This window comes from Pezoporus flaviventris, unplaced genomic scaffold (assembly GCF_033815535.1).
Source record: "Pezoporus flaviventris isolate CSIRO_AGI_PZ_B2104156 unplaced genomic scaffold, CSIRO_AGI_Pfla_v1 ptg000267l, whole genome shotgun sequence".
Lineage (NCBI taxonomy): Eukaryota > Metazoa > Chordata > Aves > Psittaciformes > Psittacidae > Pezoporus > Pezoporus flaviventris.
The window spans coordinates 193,093-218,394 of NW_026892814.1; the positions used below are offsets into that span (position 1 = coordinate 193,093).

Consider the following 25,302-nt stretch of genomic DNA (forward strand, 5'->3'; position numbering starts at 1 on the left):
GCCCTTACAGTGTGAGCAGCAGGTCAAGGGAGGGGATTCTTCCCCTCTGCTGCGCTCTGGGGAGACCCCCCCCTGCAGTCCTGATCGAGCTCTGGGGCAGCAGCAGAGGAGGGACATGGAGCTGTTGGAGTGAGTGCAGAGGAGGCCATAGGGATGCTGCGAGGGCTGGAGCAGCTCTGCTCTGGAGCCAGGCTGAGAGAGCTGGGCTGGGTCAGCCTGGAGAAGAGAAGGCTCCTGAAGGGGAGACCTGAGAGCAGCTCCAGTGCCTGAAGGGGCTGCAGGAAACCTGGAGAGGGGCTTGGGACAAGGGATGTAGGGACAGGCCAAGGGGAATGGCTTTAACCTGTCCGAGGGGAGACTGAGATGAGCTCTTAGGCAGAAGCTCTTCCCAGGCACTGGCACAGGGTGCCCAGAGAAGCTGTGGCTGCCCCATCCCTGGCAGTGTTCAAGGGCAGGTTGGACACAGGGGCTTGGAGCCAGCTGCTCCAGTGGAAGGGGTACCTGCCCGTGGCAGGGGCTGGAACTGGAGGAGCTTTAAGGTCCCTTCAACCCAAACCATTCCGTGATTCTGTGATCATCCACTTTGCAGAGCACTCACATGATTGCTTCAGGTGGGGGAAAAGGGAGCCCCGTTGTACGAGAGTACAGTGCCTGCCACAGCAAAAAAAAAAAAGAGCCACTGAAGGTGACTGATGAGGCTTTCATGCGGTTTGGAAACGCACTGGAGCCGTGCCAGCTGCGGAGAGGCGATCCCAAGGAACTCCAGGGACGGGAATGCCGCAGAGAGCACCTGGCTCCCGTCACCGGGAGGACGAAGGGACGCCTGCCCCGAGCGGGGCAGTGAGGCCACGGCGGGGCCCCTTGGTCCTTTCGGGGTTGCTGTGCCGTGAGGGATGGGATGAGATGGACCCCCCCCCCCCCCCCTTTCAGTCTCGGCCCCCGCTCCTTGCCGGGACGGAGCCAGCGCCGGGACCGGGCGGGGCGGTGGCTGTGACGCCCCGGGGCGGGAGTTGGTGGCGGCGCCCGGCCCCGCCTCGCCGTGCCGAGGGGCGGGAGCTCGGGCCGAGCTGCAACGGAGCGGTGCGGGGCAGCGGAGCGGGCGGTGTGCGCCGGGGGCTGCAGCGGCAGTGCCCGCCCGCGGGAGGAGGAGGAAGGGGGGGAAGAAGAAGAGGAAGGGCGCGGGGCTCGCCTGACCGAGTCCCTTCGTGCCTGCCCGCAGCCGCCGCGGTCCGCCCGTCGCCGGCCTCCCGCGGGGGCCCATGAGTGCCGGGCGGGCTGCACCCCGCGCCCGCCGGTCGGTGAGATGGGGGGGAGCCTGGGCTGCCACCGCGCCATCCCCCGCGACCCGGCCGACCTGTGCCACAGCCGCAAGTTCAGCGCGGCGTGCAACTTCAGCAACATCCTGGTGAACCAGGAGCGGCTCAACATCAACACGGCCACCGAGGAGGAGCTCATGACCCTGCCCGGCGTCACCCGCGTGGTGGCCCAGAACATCGTGGAGTACCGGGAGTACATCGGCGGCTTCAAGAAAGTGGAGGACCTGGCGCTGGTGAGCGGGGTCGGGGCTGCCAAGCTGGAGCAGGTGAAGTTTGAGATCTGCGTGAGCAGCAAGGGCAGCTCTGTGCAGCACTCGCCCAGCTCCCTGCGCAAGGACCTGCCTGCTGAGCATCACCTCTCCGCCACCAAGATCAACATCAACACGGCCACCCCGGCGCAGCTCATGAGCATCCGCGGCATCACCGAGAAGATTGCCAACAGCATCGTGGACTACCGCAAAGAGCACGGCCCCTTCAAAAGCATCGAGGACCTGGTGAGGATGGACTGCATCAATTCCTCCTTCCTGGACAAAATCAGGCATCAGATTTTTGCGGAGCGTTCCCGGCCCCCTTCGACGAACACCAATGGTGGCCTCAACTTCACCGCCAAGCCTCACCCCAGCCCCACCTCTCTGAGCCTCCAGAGCGAGGACTTGGACTTCCCTCCTGGGGGTCCGACCCAGATCATATCCACTCGCCCCTCTGTGGAGATGTTTGGGGGGGTGAGGGACGGCAGACCCGTCCTGAGGGTGGCTACCTGGAACCTGCAAAGTTGCTCCGTCGAGAAAGCCAACAACCCAGGAGTGCGGGAGGTGGTGTGCATGACGCTGCTGGAGAACAGGTAAGAGGCAGCACCCGACCTGTAGGTGCAGGATTAGAGGTTAATCCCTTTGGGGTTTGGGCACTTTAGAATCCTGTTGTCATCCTAGTGGGACTGCTCCTTCCCAGGATTGCCAAACGTTTCCCGTTTCTTGCATCGAACCCTGGTTGAGTCTAATGCTGGAATGACCCTTCATAAAGCCTTTACACTCCTTGAAAGGTGGTGGTGCACCTCCTGAGGAGGTTGGTGTGTACACGCATTTGTGTGGGGAAGACTGAGCTGTTACGGTCAGCCACATTGGGCCTGTTAATGGGATTGTTTCTCCGTTAAGAGCCGTTTGAACAAGTAGTAGAGGACTGTGTTTCCTGCCAGAAGCTGGGGAGGAACAGCAGAGGAAGGGCTGCGTTGTGTGTACCCTGTTTCGTATGGTGTTTCCCCGAGCATCTTACTGCTGCCGTGGGAGGCGGGCTGCAGCGCTACATCCGCCTCTGCCGGAGCTGCCAAGCTGAGACCTGCCGGTGCCTTTTCTCCAGAATGTCTCGTCTGGGAGGTGACCTCCTTAACGTCAGCATTAGGGCTGTAGTCCGTTCCTCCTCAAATCAAAAAGGGCTTTGGAGCACTGTCAGGACGGTCTGGGCTGTGTAACAAGCGTGGAATGCCATGGCTCATCCCGCAAGGGTGACACGGCTTATTAATGTGTGGTCATGGGGCATCTGCTGAGCTGCAGGGACCACTCATCCCTGGGATGTGAGACACGGGGTTGTGCTGGCCCTGTGCCTGATTTAATTGAGCTGGGGGGCACGGGGCGAGGTCTGTTTGTGGTGTGTTGAGTGGGATGGTACTGCTGGTGTTAGTGGCTGAGAGCTGTAATTTATGTCTTTATTTACTTGCTTTGGTAAGGTAATGGGGCAGCAGTGCTGGGGGTGTCTCTCTTGCTAAACTTTCTGCTTGAAACACAAATGTAAGGATGCAATAAGGGTTTTGAAACAACTCCTGCCCTTTCCTTTCCGTGTGTGAAATCTGTCCCAGCTGATCGGCATTTAGTATTGGGAAACTGAACTTTTCTCTCTGGCTGTTGTTCAAGCTTCCAGCTGGAAGTGAATGGGAGCAGGGGAGTCTTGGGCTTCTGCAAAAGGGATATTGTGGGGAGGGGAAGTGCTGTTGAGCTCTGGTAGTGCTGAGGGCTCTGTCTTTTTCTAGTCATATGCTGAATGGCTCTTGTTGGTGTGGTTGCAGGGGTCAGGCATGTGAGAAAGACAGTGATGGTATGTATACATATGCATGTAAATATATATATAGTGGGTTTTTTAAGGACCTCATCCAGTAAGGTGCTGTCACTTTGGCATCTTAGCTCTGCTCTTAAATGCATGGTACTTTGTTTCCATCCAGCTTAGCAAACATGTACTTGGTTGCATGGGGTGGTGTGAAAGATCTCTCTTTCACATCACCTTAGAGTTTTAAAGGAGCCTGGTACGAGCACGGGGTTTTGTTCTGTTTTAGTACATGTAGATGTGCCGTCCATCACCCAGGGAGAATGTGATGCAATTGTTGTCTGTACTTAATCCTGTTTGTGACAACTTGAGGCGCTGGAGCGATCTGCATCCACATTGTGCTCGCCCGCAGAACCTTGCTGGGAAAATAGATGTGGGAACAGCAAAAAATCAACACAGTGCAGGAAAAAAGTGTAAGTTGGGGAAAGTCCTACTCGGCACCCTGGGGAGGAATTTCCTCTTGCTTGTGCTGGCATTGCTGAGGTCAGTGGAGCTTTGCAGCTGTAAAACAGCCTCAGCTGAGGTCAGAACCTGCCTTGGTTCTGTGTGTGAAACCCATGGTCTCCCCCCAGCTATGGCCGTGTACCATGGGAACTGATGAAATGCCTTGCAAACTAATCTTTGCCCAGGTAAATGACCTTCAGTCGATAATCAGCTGGAGACGTTAACCTTTTGTTTCCGCAAGCCAGAACACGCTGCTGCACCGGGCTCCCCCCCCCCCCCGCTTCTGCCTGGCCAGACTCGTGTGGTGTGATTTGAAGGCGCATTGTGTGGTCAGTGGATGTCCCACGTGGGGTTGCTGAAGTCTCCATCTAGGACCCAAGCTGTTTCCAGGTGGTTCTAAAGGGTATTTGGTCCAGCAGAAAGCAGGCGCTCTCATGAGCTATGCTGATGGGCACCTGCTTGCTGATGCACTTGGTGCGCAGATGCCTTCATGTACACAAGCATGCTCCTGCATTCAGGTCTTTATAGTCTGGGGTGGTCACAAGAGCTGGACTAGTACCTTGTTGCAGTACTATTATTGGAGGACTTTCCTCACCTTGTGAAGTCTGGGAATAAAGCACAGCAAGAGAAGACTCCATTGAAACCGCATAAAGAGCAGAAAAGAATCTTAACTGGCGATCTCGGGGACGTTGTGCTGGTTGAAAGGCTGGTTTGGGTGTGCTTTGTTGTCTGGTGGGTTTTTTCTCATGACCAGTTTACAGCAAATACCTTTGAGACCCCTTGAGCTTGTTCTTTCAGGAATTGACAATGGGCAAGATTACTGCCTATTCACACATGAAATCAGAAGATGAAAGTCCTCCTGTCTTGCAGCCCTGCATAGCCTCTGCACTGAGGGACCAGTTGTGCAGGAAGCAAAGAGGGCCGTGCCTTCTTTCAAAACAAAAATCAAGAAGATGTGATCGTATAATCTGCTGAAGTGGGGAAGGAAAAATTCAACCCAAAACATTCACTCTTGAGCCCAGAAGTGCTACACTGCTGAAGAGCAGCAAAGGGGACATGTACCAAATCAGCAGCATGGCCACTACTGCTCAGCTAGTTTGAAACTCATCGCTGCAGTACAGAAATAATAAATCACAGCAAGGTCCTCACCCTCTTTCTCATATTACAAGCTTCTATGTTTATCACAGTGTCTGGAGTGGAGGTGTTTTCATTCGGAGGACTGGAGGGTAATTTTAGCAGAGATTAACATGATGAATGTGGAGGCGAGCGTGGTGTGTAATTGAAGTACCAAATGTGGGGTGAATTTGCCCAAACCTGCAATGTTTCTTGCAGGTGTGGCTTGGCAAATCTGGGAGTTGCTGACCGGGGATCAAAGCTGGTCTGGGTGTGCAGGTCACCCCTTCTGCTGACCTGCGTGCCCTCCCCGTTCTTGGTGGAGGGAGAGACCAACAGCTTCTCAGCAAAATAAGGGTCAGCGTAGCATGGTTGAAGGAGAGAGCAAGTTCAGGTTGAAGTGTTTTAATGGGGAGGAAAAGTAGCCCCAGTGGAGATGTTGCCTCTAGTCAAGGATCAATGGAGAGCGTGCTAAAGGTGCACCCTCTAGTTTGATTGCTTGCTAGCAGCCGAGGGCAGTGATCACTTGTGCACCTTTCCCAGCATGGTTTGCAGTGGGGCTTTTCCAGCTGTTTTTTTGTTGTGCCTTATAATACTGAGCAGTAACTTTGTGAAGACCTCTTAATAATAATTGCCTTGTTCTTGTAAGCACACTTGCAGTTGAGTAAATGACATCGATCGAGGGTCTGAAAGGCAGAATGTGTATTCTCTCAGTGCCTTTTGTAGGGATGGGAGACTGGATGAAATGATCTAGCAGCCTGTCCAGTTGTGTCTTGAAAAGTTCCAGTGTTGGGGGCTTTCCTGCATCCCTGGGAAGGTTGTTCCAGTGATTGACTGGGGTTTTGTTTTTCTCCTTGGCTTAGTTTCTTGCTTGGACAGCAAGCCTCCATGCCAGCCCTTTAGGAGCATGCCAGCGCCTCTTCCTCCTCTAGCTTTGTAACTGGTTAGCTGTTTTCACTTTGGTTACATAGGAGTTTGCAGGTAAGAAGTTAACCTCAGCTAACTCAGATACCCAAACTGGTGCTCCTGTAGGGAAGGGGATGTAAACCTCAGCCCAGAATAGCCTCCTGGGAGGCAGTGGGTGGGCAGGCAGTCCCTGGGGAACCCTCACTGTGCCCCATGGTCGGAAGCTCTTTCTCCTTGTCCTACCTACCGCAGGTAGGTGTCCCAGGGGAGCGGTCACCCTAAGCACATCCTCTCAACACCTAAACCCAAAGCACACTCCTGAACCACGCTCTTTCTATTCAGACATGAGGAAAAAGCCGTCTTGTCCCTGCATTAGATGCCAAAGGGAAGAGAACCACTTTCCCCTTGCTCCCTTACATTAAATAATGGGTTGGTGGGGTTGTTTTTCTCTTCAGTCTCTTAGTCAGGACCGAGAGGTGGGGTCATTCCATGGAACAATTATATACTAATGGGGCTTGATGCTTTGTTTGAGAAGGTGTGTTGTGTGGTACCCTGCCTGCTGGCTTGTAGCTGCGCTTCCTCCCCAAAACCAGACATCGTAATAGTGTATCCTAGTAGTAGTAGTGATGGTTGTACTTGTAACCTTCAGAGGCTCAGCACCAGCTTGTACTTGTTATTTCAGCTCTGTCACTGCAGCTCTGGGTGGCCTGGCAAAGCCCTGAGGTGTGTCTGGTTTATGTCTCTTTCTTTAGACAGCCGCTTAGTTTTTCTCCATTGAGTTAGTACTAGGCTGGAGCCTTGCCAAGAATAATTCCCCTGCAAGAAAAGATCAGGAAAGAGGGCCTGGCTGGAGTAACCTGACCGTGCTAATAAGTCTTAAATGGCAAAAGAACAAATACACCCTTTTCTCCTGATGTAATAGGGAGGAAATCCTGCAACTTCAGGGAAAACTTGAGAAAAAAGGAATTGGTAGATGGTATCTTCTATGTGCTCTCCACAGAGGGGTTTTTATGAGCAATAGAGATACAGATGTATGAGAAGCCACTGTTAATTTGTACTTTCTGATACCTGTAAGGGCAAAAATAACGGGGTGATGAAGAGCTGTTGTGTTTGCGGGTTTTGGTGTTGGCTTTTGTGATTGTTTTTTTCTGTGCGCTTGTTTTTTTGGCTGCACCTATATGAGGATAACAATATTTTCCTTGCTGTAGACTAGTGGGAAACTGAAGCTGCCTTCTGCATGCCATCTGGGAGGGGCAAGCAGCAAGATATTCTGAGGTCAGACCCAGAGTTACACCGTTTTCCAGTGAAATGAAACTCCACTTATTTAGTCCTGTTCAGGATTTGGCACGTTCCTTTGTCTCTGTTGAACCACATGAAGGCTGCGGAGCTCAGTGCTGAAATGCATGGCCATGTCCTGTGGGGGCAAGGGCTCCTCTGAGGTACTGCTCCCACCTTGGGTAGGGATCCCAGCCCCATTTAGGACTGCTGCTGAGGGATGTCAAGGATTTAAATTCAGTGAGTTAAATTCCATTTCCAAACTTCTCCTTTCTATGGATGTAGCACTGAGACTTTCTACATGGGCATCGCCTGCTCCTCCGGTAGGAAAGAGGTGGGTCCCTTGCTTAACTCTTTTGCAGAAGGGATCAAAAGCAGTGGGTGGACTTGCAGCAAGATCATGAAGGCTGTACCCCATCCCCGTGTCCAGCCTGCCGGAGGAGGAGTCTGGAGCCGTGCATTGCACAGGAGCTCACAGGGACGGATGCACTGAGCTGCCTGGTCCTGCTTGGTCTCCGTCGATCACTCTGGAGCTGGTGGGTTCGCTGCAGCTCCCACAGCTCGGACATGGCACAGGGATGTAGGACAGGCTTTTCTCTTTTAAAAGGCCATCTGGGCATCTTGTTGACTTTGAACAGCTGCCTTGTTGTCCTCCTCGAACATCTGAGAGGCTGTATCCAGCAAGCCATTTCTATCTGCTTTAAAGTTGAGAATGTGGCTGGAAAAATGCTGTAGTTAAAGGCCAGTTTATCCACATAAAATAAACCTTATTTTAAAGCTATACTTGTATCCTGCCACTGTTACTTGTGCCATAAAGCCTGACTAAAATGGAACACACCAGTGGGGAAAGCATTTGTTCCTGTATTATGTTTTTACTTGATGTATCTGGCAGCACTTAGTGGCTGCATAGTTTCAGTCCATGCCTGCTGGGTTATTCTGGACATTTATGATCATGTCACTGGATCCATGTTGCAGATGGCAGGTATTCTGGTAAACCAGGGCTGCGAGTTTACTTGATCCTGCAGGGTTTGCTGTATTGTGTGTGTCAGGGATTAAATGGGTTCATTGAGAAGAGAAGGCTTTAGGGAGACCTCAGAGCAGCTCCAGTGCCTCAAGGGGCTGCAGGAAGCCTGGAGAGGGGCTTTGGACAAGGGCCTGTAGGGACAGGCCAAGGGGAATGGCTTTAACCTGCCCAAGGGGAGACTGAGATGAGCTCTTAGGCAGAAGCTCTTCCCTGTGAGGGTGCTGAGCCGCTGGCACAGGGTGCCCAGAGAAGCTGTGGCTGCCCCATCCCTGGCAGTGCTCAAGGGCAGGTTGGACACAGGGGCTTGGAGCAAGCTGCTCCAGTGGAAGGGGTCCCTGCCCGTGGCAGGGGTTGGAGCTGGATGAGCTTTAAGGTCCCTTCCAACCCAAACTTATCCGTGGTTTATGGTAATAAATTGGAGGCTTAGTGAGTGATGCTACGCTGCCTGCTCCTGGATCCTGGGCACAGGCCACAGAACTATAACCTCATCCTGCTAGACTTCAAAAAGCTTGTGCCACATGGCTGCAGAAGGCAGAGCAGTGTTTATGCACAGAAACCTTTAATCTGGGATTCTGCGCTTTGAAGGCTCGTGGTACAGCTGCAGGGAGGCTGTGTTTCTAGCTTTGGCTTTAAAACGAGCACTAGGATGGTTTTTAAAGGCAAAAGATGCTGCTGCTGTTCTTACCAGGAGAACAGACCAAGGGGCTGTGAGCAGAGGAATTCAGTACTCCCAAGTGTTTGAGAAGGTGTGTGCAGAAGCTTGGTCAGTCCGTAACTAGAGGAGAGCAATGCCTCTGCAGGCAGGTGCTGGTCTGGCCCGCTGTGAACACAGCTCTGCAGCCGTGCTAAACAGAGGCATTAGGGAGAATCTGGTTTTGCAGATTGGGCTGGGCCCTTCTGGATGGAGTTGGGCTTCAGCATTTCCTCCAGCTGCGTCGTCAGGAGGGCCCTGCTGCTTCAGGCTGTCATTAGCAGTTCTCTGGGAGTCTTGCCCAAATAATGATTTCGAGGCTTGGCCAGATGAGCACAGAAAAGTTGATGGGACGCAAATTACAGTGTGCCTGTAACTTGTTGTGAAGTGGCTTTGTTCTGCATGGCGGTGCAGGTGTAAGCTGACAGATGGAGGCACCGTGTCCTGACTGAAATAATTACAGTAGGCTGCACTAATTTCTCAACACTATTGTATGGTGCGGTGATGGAGACAAGAACCGTGGGACATTATTAATAACAGTGCTTTAAAAATAGGAACCCTATTGCTGCTGCTTTTCCAGATTTTTTTATTTATTACTTGATTATATTCGGAGCTTTGCTTTGTTTGAATAATATCTGATTTATTGCCATAAAAGTGCAAAGGCTTTGCTAAGTGGAGGGTGAGACCTATTAATGACATCCTTTCCCGTGTTAGAAGTGTGGATGTGCTCTCCACAAGGCTTCAGTCTGGTCCCTCCCTTGTCTCTGGTTCATGACAAGTTCTGAAATGCCCTATAAGGTGCTGACAGTAGGGTGGGTATCATATCAACAGCAGATAAATAGCAAAGGGAATAAGTAGCACCATCGAGGAGGATCAGTGCTGCTGACCTCCTTTTCCATCCCTGCTTGGGGAGGGTGTGCATGCAGGAGCATCGCATCGGTGCCAAGCTCTTATTTTCAGTGCCTATGGTAAAATTATGAGAGGCCAGTGAGTAGGAGATGCTCTTACCCTACTCGTGCACAACACGTGTGCATGTTCCAGAAGCTGAAGTGTGCATAGAAATATAATTAGAATAATCCCTATGGAAAAGATACATTTGGGATTATACTGTCACGTATGCTAAGGATGGCCGGGAATGCTGTGTTTGCAGCGGAATGGATGCAGCCAGCTTGTGCAGAGCGGGTTGGAGCCCCTCTGCTATCTGAAAAGGAGCCACATGGCTATGCAGCCTGTCCCATCTCTGTGTCTGTCACAGAGCAGGGGGAGCACACAGTAATGTCATCCTGCCCTTTGTGGGGAGCATCCCACAGGGCAAAGCTGTTCCTATGGCTCGTGCCGTAGGCTTACAGTTGCAGAGGAGGAACTAGAAAATGTCCTTTTCCTTCTCCATGGCTATTTTCTGCCCTGGTTTTAGAGGCGTTTCAGGTAACGAGAATTCAGCCACAACAGCTGTCCGAGGCATTCAGAGCTGAACTGGGGTTTAATGGGTCACTGAACTGCTCAACAAGGCTTTTCCTGTGTGTTTTGATGGCAGCCTTCCTGCCCTAAATCCCTCGTCCTGCAAAAGCACCCTGCCCTTTGCTTAACAAGGGGGATGCAAAGCACAAACCTCTCCCGGCTACAGCATAAAGAGGCTGTCGCTGTCAGACTTGCCCTTCTGCCTTCAGCAAGCTGGAGGCTTGCTCCAGCCTTGCTCAGGGTCATTTCCAGTCAGTGCCCTCCCTCCCTCACCCAGGCTCGGCTGGTGTGAAGGTTAGCCAGCTCTCTCCCAGACTGGAAGCAGTGTGCTGCTGGGTGTGCACTGGATGTTAACTTAGAAACCTCGTGCCTGGCTTCTTTATTTGAGCAAGTAGGACTAAGGGTAGCTCCAGCTCAGTGCCCCTGAATTGCAGGGTGCTGTGGCAGAAGCAGCTCTCGTTTGGGATTGGAAAATGAGCTGTAGGATAGGCAGGTCCGTTGCTTTTCTGCCCGCAAGGTCAGTTCCATAGGTTTGCTGTCAAGCCTGCTTGTAGCATTTAAAATTACCACCTTGCTCCTCTCCTTTTGTCTTCCTAAGCAGATGGAAGCATGGAAAAGTATCCTTCGTGATGGGGATTCACAGTCTAAGTGGGGAAGGACCCCTATTGATTTAAACCAGTCTGCATTTTAAACAAGGCAGCAGCTTTCCTTAAGCTATCATAGACAGATGATGGGGTCCCACGTGCAGACCACCTTAGGGAGGTCATGGACTTGTTCCCCTCTCGTGGCGTGCGGGGCTGGTGGTGGTGAGGCACATACCAGCATCACAGTGCATGGGAGAGGAAGTATACTGTGTCTGCAGGAGATCCCCAGCATGTCTGAAACATCAGAGCCACTGCTGAATTAAGTGTTAAAATTGGTGCTATTGGCAGGAAACTGCTGCAGTGGTACCTGACTGCCGTTTGCAACCATTCTACTGGCCAGCCCAAGTGTACCCATGACTTTGTCAATGCAATTTTTGGCTATCTATCTGTCTGTATCTCCCTGCTAGTCCTTTGTACAGCTCCTTCCCTTATCTCTCTCTGTGTTTATGCTCCCCTTTCATAATCAATGGAGACGGCACTACCAGCACTGCTGCCTGCTGTCCTCTGTGCTGGCCGCCCACCCGGGCAGATGGCACTGAGCAATGAACGGCATGTGGCCTGGGCGAGGGCGAAGGGGTTGGTTTCCAGCATCCTCAGAGGGGTCTCTTGCTAAATATTACCCTTTGGTTACCAAAAACCCCACCGGGATTTCTTGTTTCAATTGTGTCTGAGTTCTCTGGTGTAAAAAGGGAGCCATGGCTTAAAGGACAGGATGAGGGTTCAGGGACTGAGCAGTCCTCCGTCAGCAGCTCCTGGGTTTAACAGGTATTTGCTCAGTTTCCATGCAGAGCTGTTGGCAGTGAGATCTGTGGATGTGTTGCCGGTAGCTGAAGGCTGTGCTGCACAAGCAAAAGCCACCCCTAGGCATGCGGTGTTTCCCGTTCCAGTTTTAAACTGGGACCATTTGGACTTGTCTGTGGTTGGACTTGCTTCTCCATCCGCTCAGTACAGCAGTGCTTTTGAGGAGCTGGGTGCAGCGATGAGGGTGACCCTCTCTATTGCCCAGCTGTGCACTCGGATTTGGCAGAAAGGAAGTGGAAGTAAGGAGCTGGGCAGATTCCTGTACATCGATTGTCCACAGGTTGAGAGGAAAATGCCTCATAAACCTGCCTCTGTCATTGACTTGACCTCTGAAGCTTGCTCTTGTGACTTGAACACGATCCCCTTCCTTGTCCTCTTTCTGCTCCTACTGAAACTAAACCCTTTCCACTGGCATCCCTTGGCTTTTAAACTGTCTTCCACACCTTCAGTTATTGCAAGTGCTTCTTGACTAAGCCTTTGCTTTCACACCATGAGCGTTGAACGGGATCATCTCCTACCTACAAGGCTGAGGACTTCAGTTCCCTTGGATCATCCGTGATACTTTCCCCCAGATCATTCTAACGCTCTCTTCTTGTTCCAAGGTGTGCTGCAGTATTTCCTTCTCCTCCACTGAAGCCTCTTGCCAGGCAGTTTGAAAACCAGTACCGTTTAAGATGGCTTGAGTTTCAGGCAAAACCTGCTTAAAACCTGCAGCCTTGCCTTTTGTCAGGGGAGTTACAAATCCTTGTAAATAGAGGAGGCTCCTGTACCATTGCTTTAGAGGAAAAAAGCGATTCTGGTTTTGATTTCTGCTGCTCAGAGGTCCTTAAAGCTCTGCAGGAAAACACCTTGTTAACTTCCCGGTGTGCTGGACGTGGGATTATCTTTGACTTGCTAGAGCAGTTGTTTAAAAGCAGTTTGTATGTATGTTAGGAGCTTGGCAGCACAAGTGCTCAACATTCTCGTTGCTATCTTCAGTTGAGCCTATCTGATTATGCTGCACGGTTGGATGCTGCACCCACAGTTTACGATTCCTCTTCCATATGCATCTTGTCTTCCTAAAGATAGTGTCTAGAGATGTCAGCTCTGTGGGGAGAGACTGATGAATTTATGTGAGAAGAATCTTTTGGTCTAGCAGCTCTTCAACACCGTGTGTCGTTCAGCATTTCTCTCAAAAATAGAAAGTACTCGAGGAATATCAGCCTTGTTACGGCGGCGGTGCTTGTCTTTAGGGTCTGGGAACAGCTTGATTTGCTAAACCCTGGTATTTGTAGGAGAAGAACCGAGTTGTCCATGCAAGACTTGCCGTGCCCCAGCTTTTCAAGTACTTTTTGGTACGTTTTGGGGGATTGTTTGGCGTCTACAGCCAGATCAGCACCTAGTGTGGGTCCTCTCGTAGTACATAAGGGTATTTTAGCTAGCAATGTAAGTATGATCATCTGAAAACTCCAGTTCTTCTGGAGCAGAGATTTGCCCGATGACCATACTGTCATTCCTGTCTCCATCCCTGGCAGTGCTCAAGGCCAGGTTGGACAGGGCTTGGAGCAACCTGCTCTAGTGGAAGGTGTCCCTGCCTGTGGCAGAGGATTGGAACTGCATCATCTTAAGTTCCCTTCCAGCCCAAACCACCCATAAACTGTGTGTTTATCTGCTGCAGGGCAATTTCATGCTATCAGGGAGGAAGGTCATACAGCAGCTTAAATCTACCATCCAGAGCACAGAGATTGTTGCTTCCATTTTTATTATTCCTAGTGCTTGATTCAAGTTTCAGGTCCCAGGTGTGCTCCTCAAACTGGGATGCTCCTGGAAATGCTGCCAAATCCAGAAGTTTGTTCCCATTGAGTTGGTGGTTAAATTTTGGACAGTTTGCTTATTCCTAGTTTCCACCTCCTGGGTGCTGCATCCAGTCACACACTTGTACACGTTTCCCTGGTTTTGCATCCTGTTTTCCATACTGACATTTTGGTTTATGGGTGCAATGAATGGCAAGCTTGATATTTTAGTACTGTATATTTAGTACTTGATATTTTAGTACTGCCTATAGGTATTAAATCGTTGGTTTGGTTATTTTTATAGATTGCTCCTCTGACACAACTTCAGGAGCAAGTCAAGCTAACAAAACCTGCGTGAGACACACCTCTTCCAATAATCTGAAATGCTCTCATGGAGCCATGATTACTTGATCCTTGGAATAACCCAGAAATGGTATGAGGTCAGTGCTGTGAAAGGGTTATAATTTCTGCTCCTTGGACTTCTTAGGCCTCTAAGTGCACAAGCGCTATTGAGAAGAATCACTGGAGCCCTCTGTGCTTTGTGTCCAATATAGAACCCAATAAAGTAGTCACTGGGGCTCAGCATGCAATGCTTTTGCTCTTGCTCCCTGGGGGTGCCCACATTGACACCAGTTTTGTGGGGCTGTCACCTTTTCAAGCTGCAGAAGACCAGTGGTAGAGCAGTGCAGTGGCTAGCAGGGCATCGGAGTGAAGCGATGGGGAATATCCTTGTGAGCATCCACATGAGCCTGTTTCATGCCCTGCACGTAGTTCATTAGGAGCTGCTTTATCGGCCTTGGAGCTTGTTACAGGCACATGAATCATGTCAAAGCTGTACGAGGCATAACTTTGCACCGGTGTGTGCAGCACATCAAAAGCCATCTCCTCCTGTCATCCCTTTCTAACATATGACTGCACTTCAGCTCTAACGTTTGGAGAGCTCTGGGTCTGGACAAGCAGGCTTCTCATTCCCACCGAAGACTGGCATTTCTAAGACTGTTTTGTGCTGAAGCTTCTGACCTAAATATGGTTAAGGAGCTGGACTACACAATCGGCATCCAGTGCCAGCAAGAAGAAAAAACATAAAAGCTAAGCTCGAGCCACCATTCCCAGCTTTGCCAGGGCCAGTCTGTGTGCAGGGCTCTGCAGTCCTCTTGCATCCTTATGCTTTAAAGGCCATTCTCAGGTCCAGACGTCCCCGAGCCTGGCACGCAGGGGTACTCTGTGACTGGGAAGCTTTCAAAACTCCTTCCTGCGTGTCATTGTGCCGTTGGAAGCTGGGATTGCTTCCAGCTCACTGAAGACACTCTGACATTGTTCCCTCCTAACCCCCTCCTCCCTGCAGAGCATGGTTATTCGGGAGGCTCGCATGTTCCTTTGTTGCCTTTCCATGGGGGAACACAAGCGGCGGTTCATGGGAATAAGGTAACCCCGAATTAGCGATGAGCCAAGGCGGGGGGCGGCTGTATGGGGTGATGGTGGTCCGAGTGCTCAGCTCTGTGGCTAGCTCTACGGCTGCTATGACTAGCTGGGTTGGCTTATGGTGGGGCTTCATTTATCTGCCTGGTGGCCTGCCATCAAGAAGCACAGATACTCAGCATGGTGGGGCTCTGGGGTTGCAGCAGGAGGAAATGCCTCCCTCTCGACCCTGCTTGCAGTCTCTCAGGGGTGCTTTGGTACTGGTTTGCAGTTTCTTTTTGTGTGCAGGTAGCCAGGGGAAATAAAAGCAGGTTAATGGGACAGGGAGGAGGGTGCTTTCTACTGAACCAGCCTTTTTTCTTTCCAAACCCAGGCACAAGGAGAGAGAGAGAACGAGGTAATGAATAGATGTATTCAAATGTCTTTACGAGGACATCTTTCAGTGCAGGGATTTGACCTTGGAGGTCTGGATTGCATCATTCATAAGGTGATAGCCTTGAGGTCAGCCTGCCTGACACATGAAGGTGCTGCTCCAGAAGACTTTGCACACCTCTCAAGGTGCTTGGAGGCCTGAAGAGAAAGAGCAAATAAAGGAAGAAAAGGCAATTTATTCCAGCTAAGCTGTTTCACCTCTTCCTGGGTGTAGCAGGTCAGGAGCCTGGTTGAATTGAGATCTTCTGATGCACCTGGCTGTGCTGCTGTTAGCTCTGCTGGTATTACTAGCAGTGGATGTTAGGATGCTGAAGGAGTTGGTCTGAGGAAGAGGAAGCTGGGGTAGAATGAAAGCTGTGGTCCAAGGTGTGCTGGAGGAGCTCATGCATAGTTTGATGGCTTGGTTTTTCTTCAGGGTGGCTCCTTCTAATTGTGAGAGCCTGTGTGCAGCTTTACCCATGAGCATTTGATCAATGGCACACAGATGGCACCAGCCATTGATCCATAAATTGGTGGTGGGTAGATGTAGGAGACCGCTCGCAGGTTCAGGCCCTAATGTTCAAGTCTTGCCTGTTCTGAACGTTCAAAAATGGTGAGGATAGTCTCTAAAAAATAGCAGGATTAATTCAGGGCTGCACTATCACACAGATGCAAACTGTTGTGGTCCATAACCTCACACCTTTTGCATTCATCCCACAGAGCTGTGCCCTGTGGATAAGGCTGCGTGCCCTGGAGAATGGAAAGCTCAGCTGGGAGGTGGGTAGGATGCTTCAGAGCAAGGTCACACGATGGTACCCATGGCCCACTGCTGTCTGCTAGGAGCTGTGGGGCATGTTCTGGTATGACTTGGAGGGCACGGCAGTTGGAGGAGCGTTGCTGCACGTCCTCCAGCTAACCCACATCCCTTTCACCTCTCACATCCTGTAAGCACGGTGGGTGTTTCCCTTCTTCAAAGAGCGTTTTAGAGCATTATTGTGTTTAGGGATGGGGGTGGGCGACAGAGGAAGGCAAAAGCTCAGCACCCTTGCTCTGTTGGAGTAGCAAATCAGGTGGTTTGCCTGCCACGTGAGAGCTTTCTTCAGCACAGAGCGGGGGGGTGCAATGTTTTGTGGCCATGTTGACTGATCCATAATGTTCCTCCTGGGGGGGGGGGGGGTAATCCCAGCGAAGTATTGGCTCACCTCGTGGTGTTACCAAACTTCCTTTGCATACTTTGTGCCTGCACACACGTGCATCACCCCTGCTTACTCGTCAGAAGAGGTTGTCTCCCCGCTGCTGGCTTCTTCCTATGTGTCAGTGCAACGTGCATTTGTTTGGGTGCTTTCTGGCTGAGCACAACTGCCACTGCTATTACTGTGCATGTACACGGATAATGGCTTCTTAGAGGGCTGGGAGAGAGCTGAGCTGTCATTTGTCTTTCATAAAGCAGCAACTGGTATCTGAAAACTGGGTTTCTTTGCATAGGCAGAAATGATGCCGTTGACTGCTAACGGCCTGCATGTGGTATGGGAAGAGAGGACCCTGCCATCCAGAGTCTGCCTTTGCAGAGAAGGGAGGAGCATCTCAGTTGAGGAGCTGCTGCAGGGATTGCTCAGCCTCGTTTTTCTGTCCATCCTGACTATTAAATAGTGCTCCAGCCCTGACAGTGAAGTTTTTGCCTGTGCTATTTGTGCTTTCCTCTGAAGAGGAGAAGGAAACTTTGAAATTCTCCTTTCTGCTCCTTTCTTATACCCTGCTTTTTGGGGAAAGCTGCCCTTAGCGTTTTCTTGTGTGGCTGTGTCATGAGGTGTTACGAATGCTGTCATCGCCTTCCTGTGCTCTCCTAGAAAGAGGAAGGCATGACTGCTGCCTCTTCTTGTTTGTAGCCTTTCCTCCCCATGTGTACTGCTTTCCTCATCCTCCGGTGTCCCTACACTGTCACGTGCACATGTGGCAGTGTCCCAAGAGGGGCCACCCCAACTTGCCCTCATTGCCTTGCTGAGTATCCTATGGGCTCAGTAATGGGCTGGCTGTGCCCTGCAGTGTCTGCCCAGTGACCTACCGTCCCCTTCCACTCCATTAGGACTCGCTTTTCCTTCCTTGAGCTCCTTCCCCTGAGGATCGTGCCGCTTCGCAGGGACCTTATTGAGAGCAAGATGCCAAATTGTAATCTTGAGCTCAGCTTTTTTCTTCAGGGAAGTGCTGGTGAATGCTGCTATACCCGCTTTGTTTTCATCATCTGTGACATGGCTCATCTCTTCCCGAGTGCTGCGTTGGGGGGGGGGGCATGATTTTCTTTATTATCTTAGATGTATATGCCATAGTAATTATTTGAATAACATTAGATTGCTTAAACTAGTGACAGATTGTTGAGCACCCAAAGGGCCATAGGCAGGTCTGTTGTAGGTGAAGGCTGCTGCCATGTTCTGGAAGCCACTGGGAGAGCAGTGAGCCTGATGGAAGGACAGGTCCCTTCTGAAATGCTGCTCCATGGGCTCCGTCAGAAGGTGTGGAGGCTTCCCTTCTGGCTGGGGCATCCTGGGCACCCGGACTGCGAACCAAAATCAGTCCCACTGGAGAAATTAATGTGGTGCCATGTCTGGAAGCTTCAGAACCCTTATGTGTGCTGCACAGCTCTGCTTGGCTGAGGTGGATGTCGCTGTTTCAGAAGGGAGAATGGGCTTGGAGGCAAAGGAGTTTGGTCATGGAGGAATAAGCAAGAAAAGATATGAAATCACCTTTTTGATGTGTGCAGGCTGTGAAGTTATGCTACATTTATGCCCTATTAGAAGTCCAATGAACTACATTAACCTTTCCTACACTGCTAGCACTTGCATAACGTCAGCAGCTTTTTTTCCCCTCTTAAGCTGTGTGGTGGGTGCTGCTTTCCCTTTTTCTCTATAAACCAAAAAAGGCATTCTGTTTTTGCCTCGCCAAGGGAGATAAGACAACTTCCTCTTATTAAATCCTGTGGCAATGCAATCCCAACCACACGGAGCTGACTTCAAGCACGCGGAGACATCTGCCTTTGGCAATTTTTGTCTTTATTGGTGAGACAGAGCCCGTGTTCCTCCTCTGCAGACGTGAATCCCAGTAACCCCTAAGCTGTCTGCCTGGATCCCTGCCTGCACAGGGTTACTTCCGTGCAGGGAGTTCATGCTGCATCCACTCACAGGCAAAAGCACCTTCAATCTTTGCCCTACCCACGCTGCGTAGCACAAATAAGGAGATGGCAAGAGCCACGTGTGGGACCAAATCTCCTTTTCGTGGCTCGCTGAAAGGCTTTACAAGGATATTTTTAGGGCTTTTTCTTTAATCCCCAGCAAACTCACAGCCTCTTAAAAACAAGGATTTGGGTGGTTACTCTTAAGTTCACCTCTGTCCTCTCTAAAGGAAAACCTTTGGTGCCAGCTGATGCGGCAGAATCGTGTTTATTGTCCCCTGTTAGACAGCTGGTGAAGCAGATGTGACAAACTCTCCTTGCTTTAGACCTTCAACTTTGCTGTAGAGCTTAGCAGATACTAGCAGGCTGGTTAAAGAAAATCTCTCTATGGCTGATTTTTGTTGGAACCGGATGATGTTAAGGTCCTTTCCAACCCTAACTGTTCTGTGATTTACAGCTCTACAATTTATGTAATGGTCATTTGTGTAACTTTCTATAGTAACTGGTGATGTACCTGTGTGCTGGCTGTCCCTTGGCAGTTTTCAGCCATCTGTGTTTAATGAGAGCTGTTTAATGACATGAATGTCCCTTCCCATCCTCCCAGCCTGGAGATTCCTCAGGTGCTCTGCATTTGGTTTGAATCTTTATTTGACTGTTGTGATTATTACTTCAAATAGCGTATGGCCTTTTAAGACCAAGCTGTAAGCTGCAGCGTTTTGGTGCTGGGGGACTTATTTGACAAGCTTTGAGGAAGAGACAGCCTGAAACTCCTGCTGCTTGATGGAGTCCTGCTGAGAAGAAAACCACGATGCTTCCCGTTTCTGTCCCGTGCTTCTGGACTACCACTGGCTGTATCCACTGAGTTTCTCCTGCCTCTACTGTCAGAATGAATCCTCCAGAAACCAGCGCTTGCAAACTGCAATCAAAATGATAGCTAGGAACTGTTGAAGGCCAGGCTGGATGTGGTTCTGGGCAACCTGACCTAGTTGAAGATGTCCCTGCTCATTGCAGGGGAGTTGCACTAGGTGAACTTTGAAGGTTCCTTCTAACCTGAACTATTCTGTGTTTCTATGATTCTGTTTGGACAAATCAGAAAAAGAAGAAAAAGATGGTGTGTGCTCCAAAAATGAGAGCGATGATCCAAATAGAAAAGAGTAAATGATGAAGTAATGAATAATGCCTGAATGCTTTCCTTAAATCTGAAGTAGGAGCCCTTGACACTATATAATTAGCACATATATAATGCTTTCATGCACTGCAAAATGTCTAAATGAGGCATTAAGGAGTGAGGTGGTCTAAGAGGTGACGGCTGGACTTGATAATCTTAAAGGTCTTTTCCAATCTGGTTGATTCTGATGAAGAGGAGAAGGCTGTGGCCCAGGACTGTAGTCATCACGGTCACCTCTGGCACCTGCTCAGCACTGCTGCCCTTCAGGGGAGATGGAGCTCTGCCATGTGGTCCTCCCAGGAGGGCAGATGTAGTCCCCATGGTTGTGGTGCCGGTAGTGCTGTTGTGTTTCAGTGTGATGCTGCTCTGCCTGCCTTGGTGCAATATTCCTTATCAAACCGGAGCTCTCCGAGGCTGGCACTACTTTGTTTGTTTTGGTGGTGGTTTCTTTATTGCTCTGACAAATGTTGGTTGTATTTGTCATAAGGAAGGGGGAAAGCCGTGACTGATGGCTGCATCGAAAGGAGCGCGGCCAGCAGGTCAAGGGAGGGGATCCTGCCCCTCTGCTGTGCAAGGGGGAGACCCCCCTGCAGCCCTGATCCAGCTCTGGGGCAGCAGCACAGGAGGGACGTGGAGCTGTTGGAGTGAGTGCAGAGGAGGCCATGGAGATGCTGCGAGGGCTGGAGCAGCTCTGCTCTGGAGCCAGGCTGAGAGAGCTGGGCTGGGGCAGCCTGGAGAAGAGAAGGCTCCTGAAGGGGAGACCTGAGAGCAGCTCCAGTGCCTGAAGGGGCTGCAGGAAACCTGGAGAGGGGCTTGGGCCAAGGGATGCAGGGACACGCCAAGGGGAATGGCTTTAACCGGCCAGAGGGGAAAAGAACAGTACCTGTTTTTGCTAGTGACACAAGCTGCTGTGTATGTACCCTTGTGACACTCTTGATTTGAAGCTTGTTATTCCACATAGACGTAGTCCACAGTTCATAACTTCCACTGATATTTTCCACGATCTTCATATTTCTCCTCTTTTATAGAAGAAATAAATGAGTTTTAAGGACGTTCCTTACTGATGAGGTTTGTTCTGATCTCAGTCACAAGCTACTAGAACAAAAAGACTGCTGTGATAAATGAATATAAAATAGCCCAATTGTGCTATTTTCTAAGCACATATTAGAAAAAGGGAAAAACCTTCGGCTGTGCTGTGTGCTTCAAGGGATTTTTTTAACGTAGCACATTAATACCCCTGTGCCCGAGAATGCCAGACTGGGTTAGGAGCCCAGAGAGGCTCAAATAAAGGATTAGTCACCCTCCTCCTCCCCTGTTCCAGAGGTGGGACTGACATGACTGTGGTTGCATGGTGGGTGAGATCTCCTCTGCAGTATCTTTTGGTCGAATGTTTCACAACAATGAGTACTCCTTCTTGGGGAGCAGCTTTAATCCTGACAGCAGCTCCCAGCCCAGGAAGCTTGGGAGCCACTGAATGAGGCGCTTACATGGAGCATGGTGGCATCCCGTTATGTGAGGTGAGAGCAGGGGGAGGAAAGCAGGGAGGCTGCTTGCTGCCTTGTCCTCTGAAGAATCCATCACAAGCTATTCTTGGGATGGGAGAAAGGAAACATTGCCTGACCCATGTGTCTAGCCAGATAAACCTACTCCTATGTCAACAAAGACTGTTGGGGTAGCATGTATTCACTACACAGGGTAATTACCCTTTATGATGGTTGTTATGCTGTATAACAGTCCGTAATTTGAGGGAGTGGCTGCAGTAGAAGTTGACAGCACTGCAGTCCGTAAGGTCCTGGGGAAACTTGGCTAGGTCAACAGAAGCTTTATGGGGTTCAAAAGGAAGTGCATAGCCTAGCACTGCGGGTAAAATAACCCCTTGCTTTAGTACAAGTGGGCAACTGGCTCGTTTGGAATCATCAGAGCAGGCGTTAGAGGAAGCTGCCTCACTCAGAAGTTAGTGCGGCACTGGAAGAGGTGATCTCGAGGCCATGGAGTCTGAAGTGTTTTGGAGGTTTTCAAGACTCAGCTGGGTGAAGCCACAGCTAGCATCATGGTAGACCTATGCTGAGGGGGTTGTTGCATCAGGTGGCCTCCTTTGAGCAACGTTTCCGTGCCTGTGGTTCTGCAGCATCCCTGCAGACACCCGGGGTTCGGTTTGGTTTGGTTGGTGGGGGTTCTTGTCTTCATCACGCAGTCTCCAGGAGTATTCTGGGATGCACTAGAACAAGTGAATGGTAACGGCCCGTGGAAACGGGCTGCAGTCTGCTCTGCTCTCTGTTTGTTGCGTATGTTCCTTTTGATCGGTCTGTCCCTTCTGCTTGGTGTGTCTGTGCTGGAAGGCTCGCAGCGCACTGAGCAGAGGCTGGTGTGAGGACAGCAGTGCGCTGGGATGGTGCCCACTCAGCCGGTTTTTCCGACTTTGAGAGCTGAGGAAGGGATTACCTTCTCTCCCAGATTAGAGTTGCAGCTATGTGATGCATCCCTGGAGGTTTAAATCAAAACCTCTCTCTGTTACTCTGATACTCAGAGCAAAGGCTGTATGAGGTTGTGTCTTTCGGCTAACCGGAGGCTTAAGCTTCATGTAGCCCCCGTCACACTTCAAAGATATTAATAAAGTAAAAAACAACTGGAGTGATAGAAAGACCATCTGGCCTGCTATTTGGGTTAACGTTCTATAAATGGCACTCCAAATGCCCCATAGGCTAAATTCCCTGTTCTAAAGCAGTATCATGTGGTGCTATAGATGAAGGATACCAGTCTTCCAGTGCCTAAGGAGGGCCTATGAGAAATCTGGAGAGGGGCTTGGGACAAGGGCGTGCAGGGACAGGCCAAGGGGAATGGCTTTAACCTGCCCGAGGGGAGACTGAGCTGAGCTCTTAGGCAGAAGCTCTTCCCTGTGAGGGTGCTGAGGCGCTGGCACAGGGTGCCCAGAGAAGCTGTGGCTGCCCCATCCCTGGCAGTGTTCAAGGGCAGGTTGGACACAGGGGCTTGGAGCAAGCTGCTCTAGTGGAAGGGGTCCCTGCCTGTGGCAGGGGTTGGAGCTGGAGGAGCTTTAAGGTCCCTTCAACCCAAACCAGGCTGGGATTTCATGACACTTCTGTAATTAGCTCTTGGAAAGGAGGCTTCTAACTTTTTACCCTTACATGACACATGTTTTTCTTATCTGATCTGTGCTCTCTGTGGGCTCTTGCAGATGTGACAATGGGCAGATTGTTATTTTCTAACTACAGCATTCTTTGTGTTTCTGGTGACCTGAGAATGCAGCATCAGCATAAACAAAATTCTTTATGGCTTGACATTAACTCCCCTTGTGAGCAGCTTTACCTGGTTGTTTTCAGTGCCGTTCCTGACACTTGGGTGTGTGCAAGACAGAGGAGTGCCATCTGCCCTGAAATATCAAACTCTTTTTTTTCAGCCTTTGCTCTCTCTGGCTCACTTCTTTCCCCAGTTTTCCATTTCTTTACATCACGTTTTGGAATGTGCAGTTGAGCTCAGTTTTAGGAGGATGGGTGCACGTTCGTGTCCCTTTGAAGCTTGGGTACCAAATAGTTCTGGGTTTTGTAATCTTCAAGTGTGCTAGCCAAGAGCCGGTTTTGAGGAGGTCTCATCTCCTGCTCCTTTCCTTCTCCACACGGTACAGATGTACAAAGAGAACGGCCCAGTTGTTGGCAGCGGGTCCTGACACTGTTTGTAAGACAACGTAAGCTGCTCATGAAAGAGCCATACAGTGCCCTTGACCAAAGCACTGCGCTTCATTTCTGCACTGCTCCTTTCCCCTCATCACAGTGCCTCTCCTCAGGGATTTCATTGATGGCTCTCTGAGCACCTCTTGTCTATGTTCTCCTATTTTAATCCCAGGTGTTCGGCCTCTCCCCCCCGTTAGAACCATTCTGCTTTGGCATGAAGTCTTCTGCAGAAGGTGCTGATATGAAACACACAATTGCTGTTGGCGCTCTGCCAGCCTCTTCAAAGTAGGAGCCAGCTTTTGAGGTTAAATCTCATTGTTAAGAGCGTACTATAAAAGGCTTTGAAATTCTGTGTACAGATGCAGCCAGGAAGCTGCAGTACTCGTTGTGAGCTGCCAGGCTGGTTCTGCCACCAAACCGTAGCGTTGCTCTTGGGCCTGTATTTAACAAAATGAGCTGGCTTCACTGTAAGGCTTTTAACTGGGCAAACCCATTCCTCTGAGAGGAGGATGTGCATGTAGGACAGGGTAATATTGCATTCAGTTTCTGGGAGTGAATAAGGGGATATGAGGGCATTTCACGTAAGAGCTTGATGGCATAGGGTTCACATACTGGACAGAGAAGGGGGACCAAACTGTTTCACATCACGTTTTATTGCTTTCCAAGTTCAAATCTGTTTTGCATGGACACAGAGGTAAATTCTCCAAGTAGAGTCCCCATGAATCGCTTTGCCTCCCAAGGTCCTATAACTTTGGGGTAGCTGCGTTCTTCATGGCAGAACGATAGCGTGGTGGTGCAGCCTTTCCCAACATGCCCATCTGACCTAAGGAAGGACTGCTCAGTTTTTCCACTGCTGCAGTAGGGCTGGGTAGGATTGGAGGAGATGCTGTTTCTGGAACTAAGAAGCTCCACTCCAGCAGGGAATGATTCAGAAAATCTGGAAAAAGAGCCAAATACCAGAGACCACTGGCACTGTACCGCAATGCCTGTGTTTGGAAGCTCTGTCACCTTTTGGGTTTTAGGAGCTTCTACAGTTTCTGGTTTCCGCCTCGGTCTCCTCCCTCGTTGGACAGATTTGAATAATGCAGTGCCAGTTAAATAACTTGCCCATGTCCAGTTTTAATGAGTCAGAAGAAATCAATGTTGCTGCAGACACAGCACTCTCTGTGGGCCTCCCTCTCCCTGCAGAGTTACAAGGAAACAGGCGTCCTCTGAAGAGTTAAAAAATGAATAAAAACTAATCCAAAGGCTGTGAATGTTACACAGAGCATTTCCCCTCATTTCAGAGCCACTGGACACAAGGTGAGCTGGTCCGAAGGGAGATGTTACGAGTAAGGAAGAAATATAGTAAAAAATGCAATATGGAAGAAGGAAAATAGATTTTGCCATGTTATAAATTAAACTAAAAGCCAGCTGCCCCCCTTTTTTAACACAGGCAACTGGTTTTGGTTTGCTGTGTGTCGGGAGTGAGCTGAAACAACTTGTGTGTTTTTTGTGAGTAAATGTAACTGTCATCAGACTGTTCCCCCTGCACTTGCAGCAGTATTCCATTCTGCTGCCTGAATTATTGTGTAGTGAAGTGTTTGGCACCGGAGTAACCAGTGGAGGAGTAAGTGGAAGTAGTGACAGAGAAGCCTCCTGGATTGTCACCCTGAGGTCTGAATGATGGTGGAAGTTAATCTGCATTTTGCCACTGCCTGTACCTAGTCCCCATTAGTAGATATATGCAGGCAAGATTGCTGCTTTCAATGTAATTTAATGGAGGTATTTGATTTGCTGCTGCTTTATTCATTAGCTACTGCTCTGTAATCATAGAATCATAGAATAGTTAGGGTTGGAAGGGACCTTAAGATCATCCTGTTCCAACCCCCCTGCCATGGGCAGGGGCACCTCACACTAAACCATGTCACCCAAGGCTCT

The 25,302-nt window shown here is 50.3% G+C and overlaps 1 protein-coding gene across 1 annotated transcript in view; it reads left to right on the forward strand.

Moving 5' to 3' along the window:
- Nucleotides 1-1,147: 1,147 nt before the first annotated feature.
- The window catches only part of EEPD1 (endonuclease/exonuclease/phosphatase family domain containing 1), a 56,482-nt gene continuing 32,327 nt past the window's right edge, over nt 1,148-25,302 (forward strand). The window contains exon 1 of the mRNA XM_061442992.1: nt 1,148-2,157. Coding sequence (XP_061298976.1) covers nt 1,304-2,157 — 854 coding nt within the window. The 5' untranslated portion in view covers nt 1,148-1,303. The remainder of the gene's footprint in view (nt 2,158-25,302) is intronic.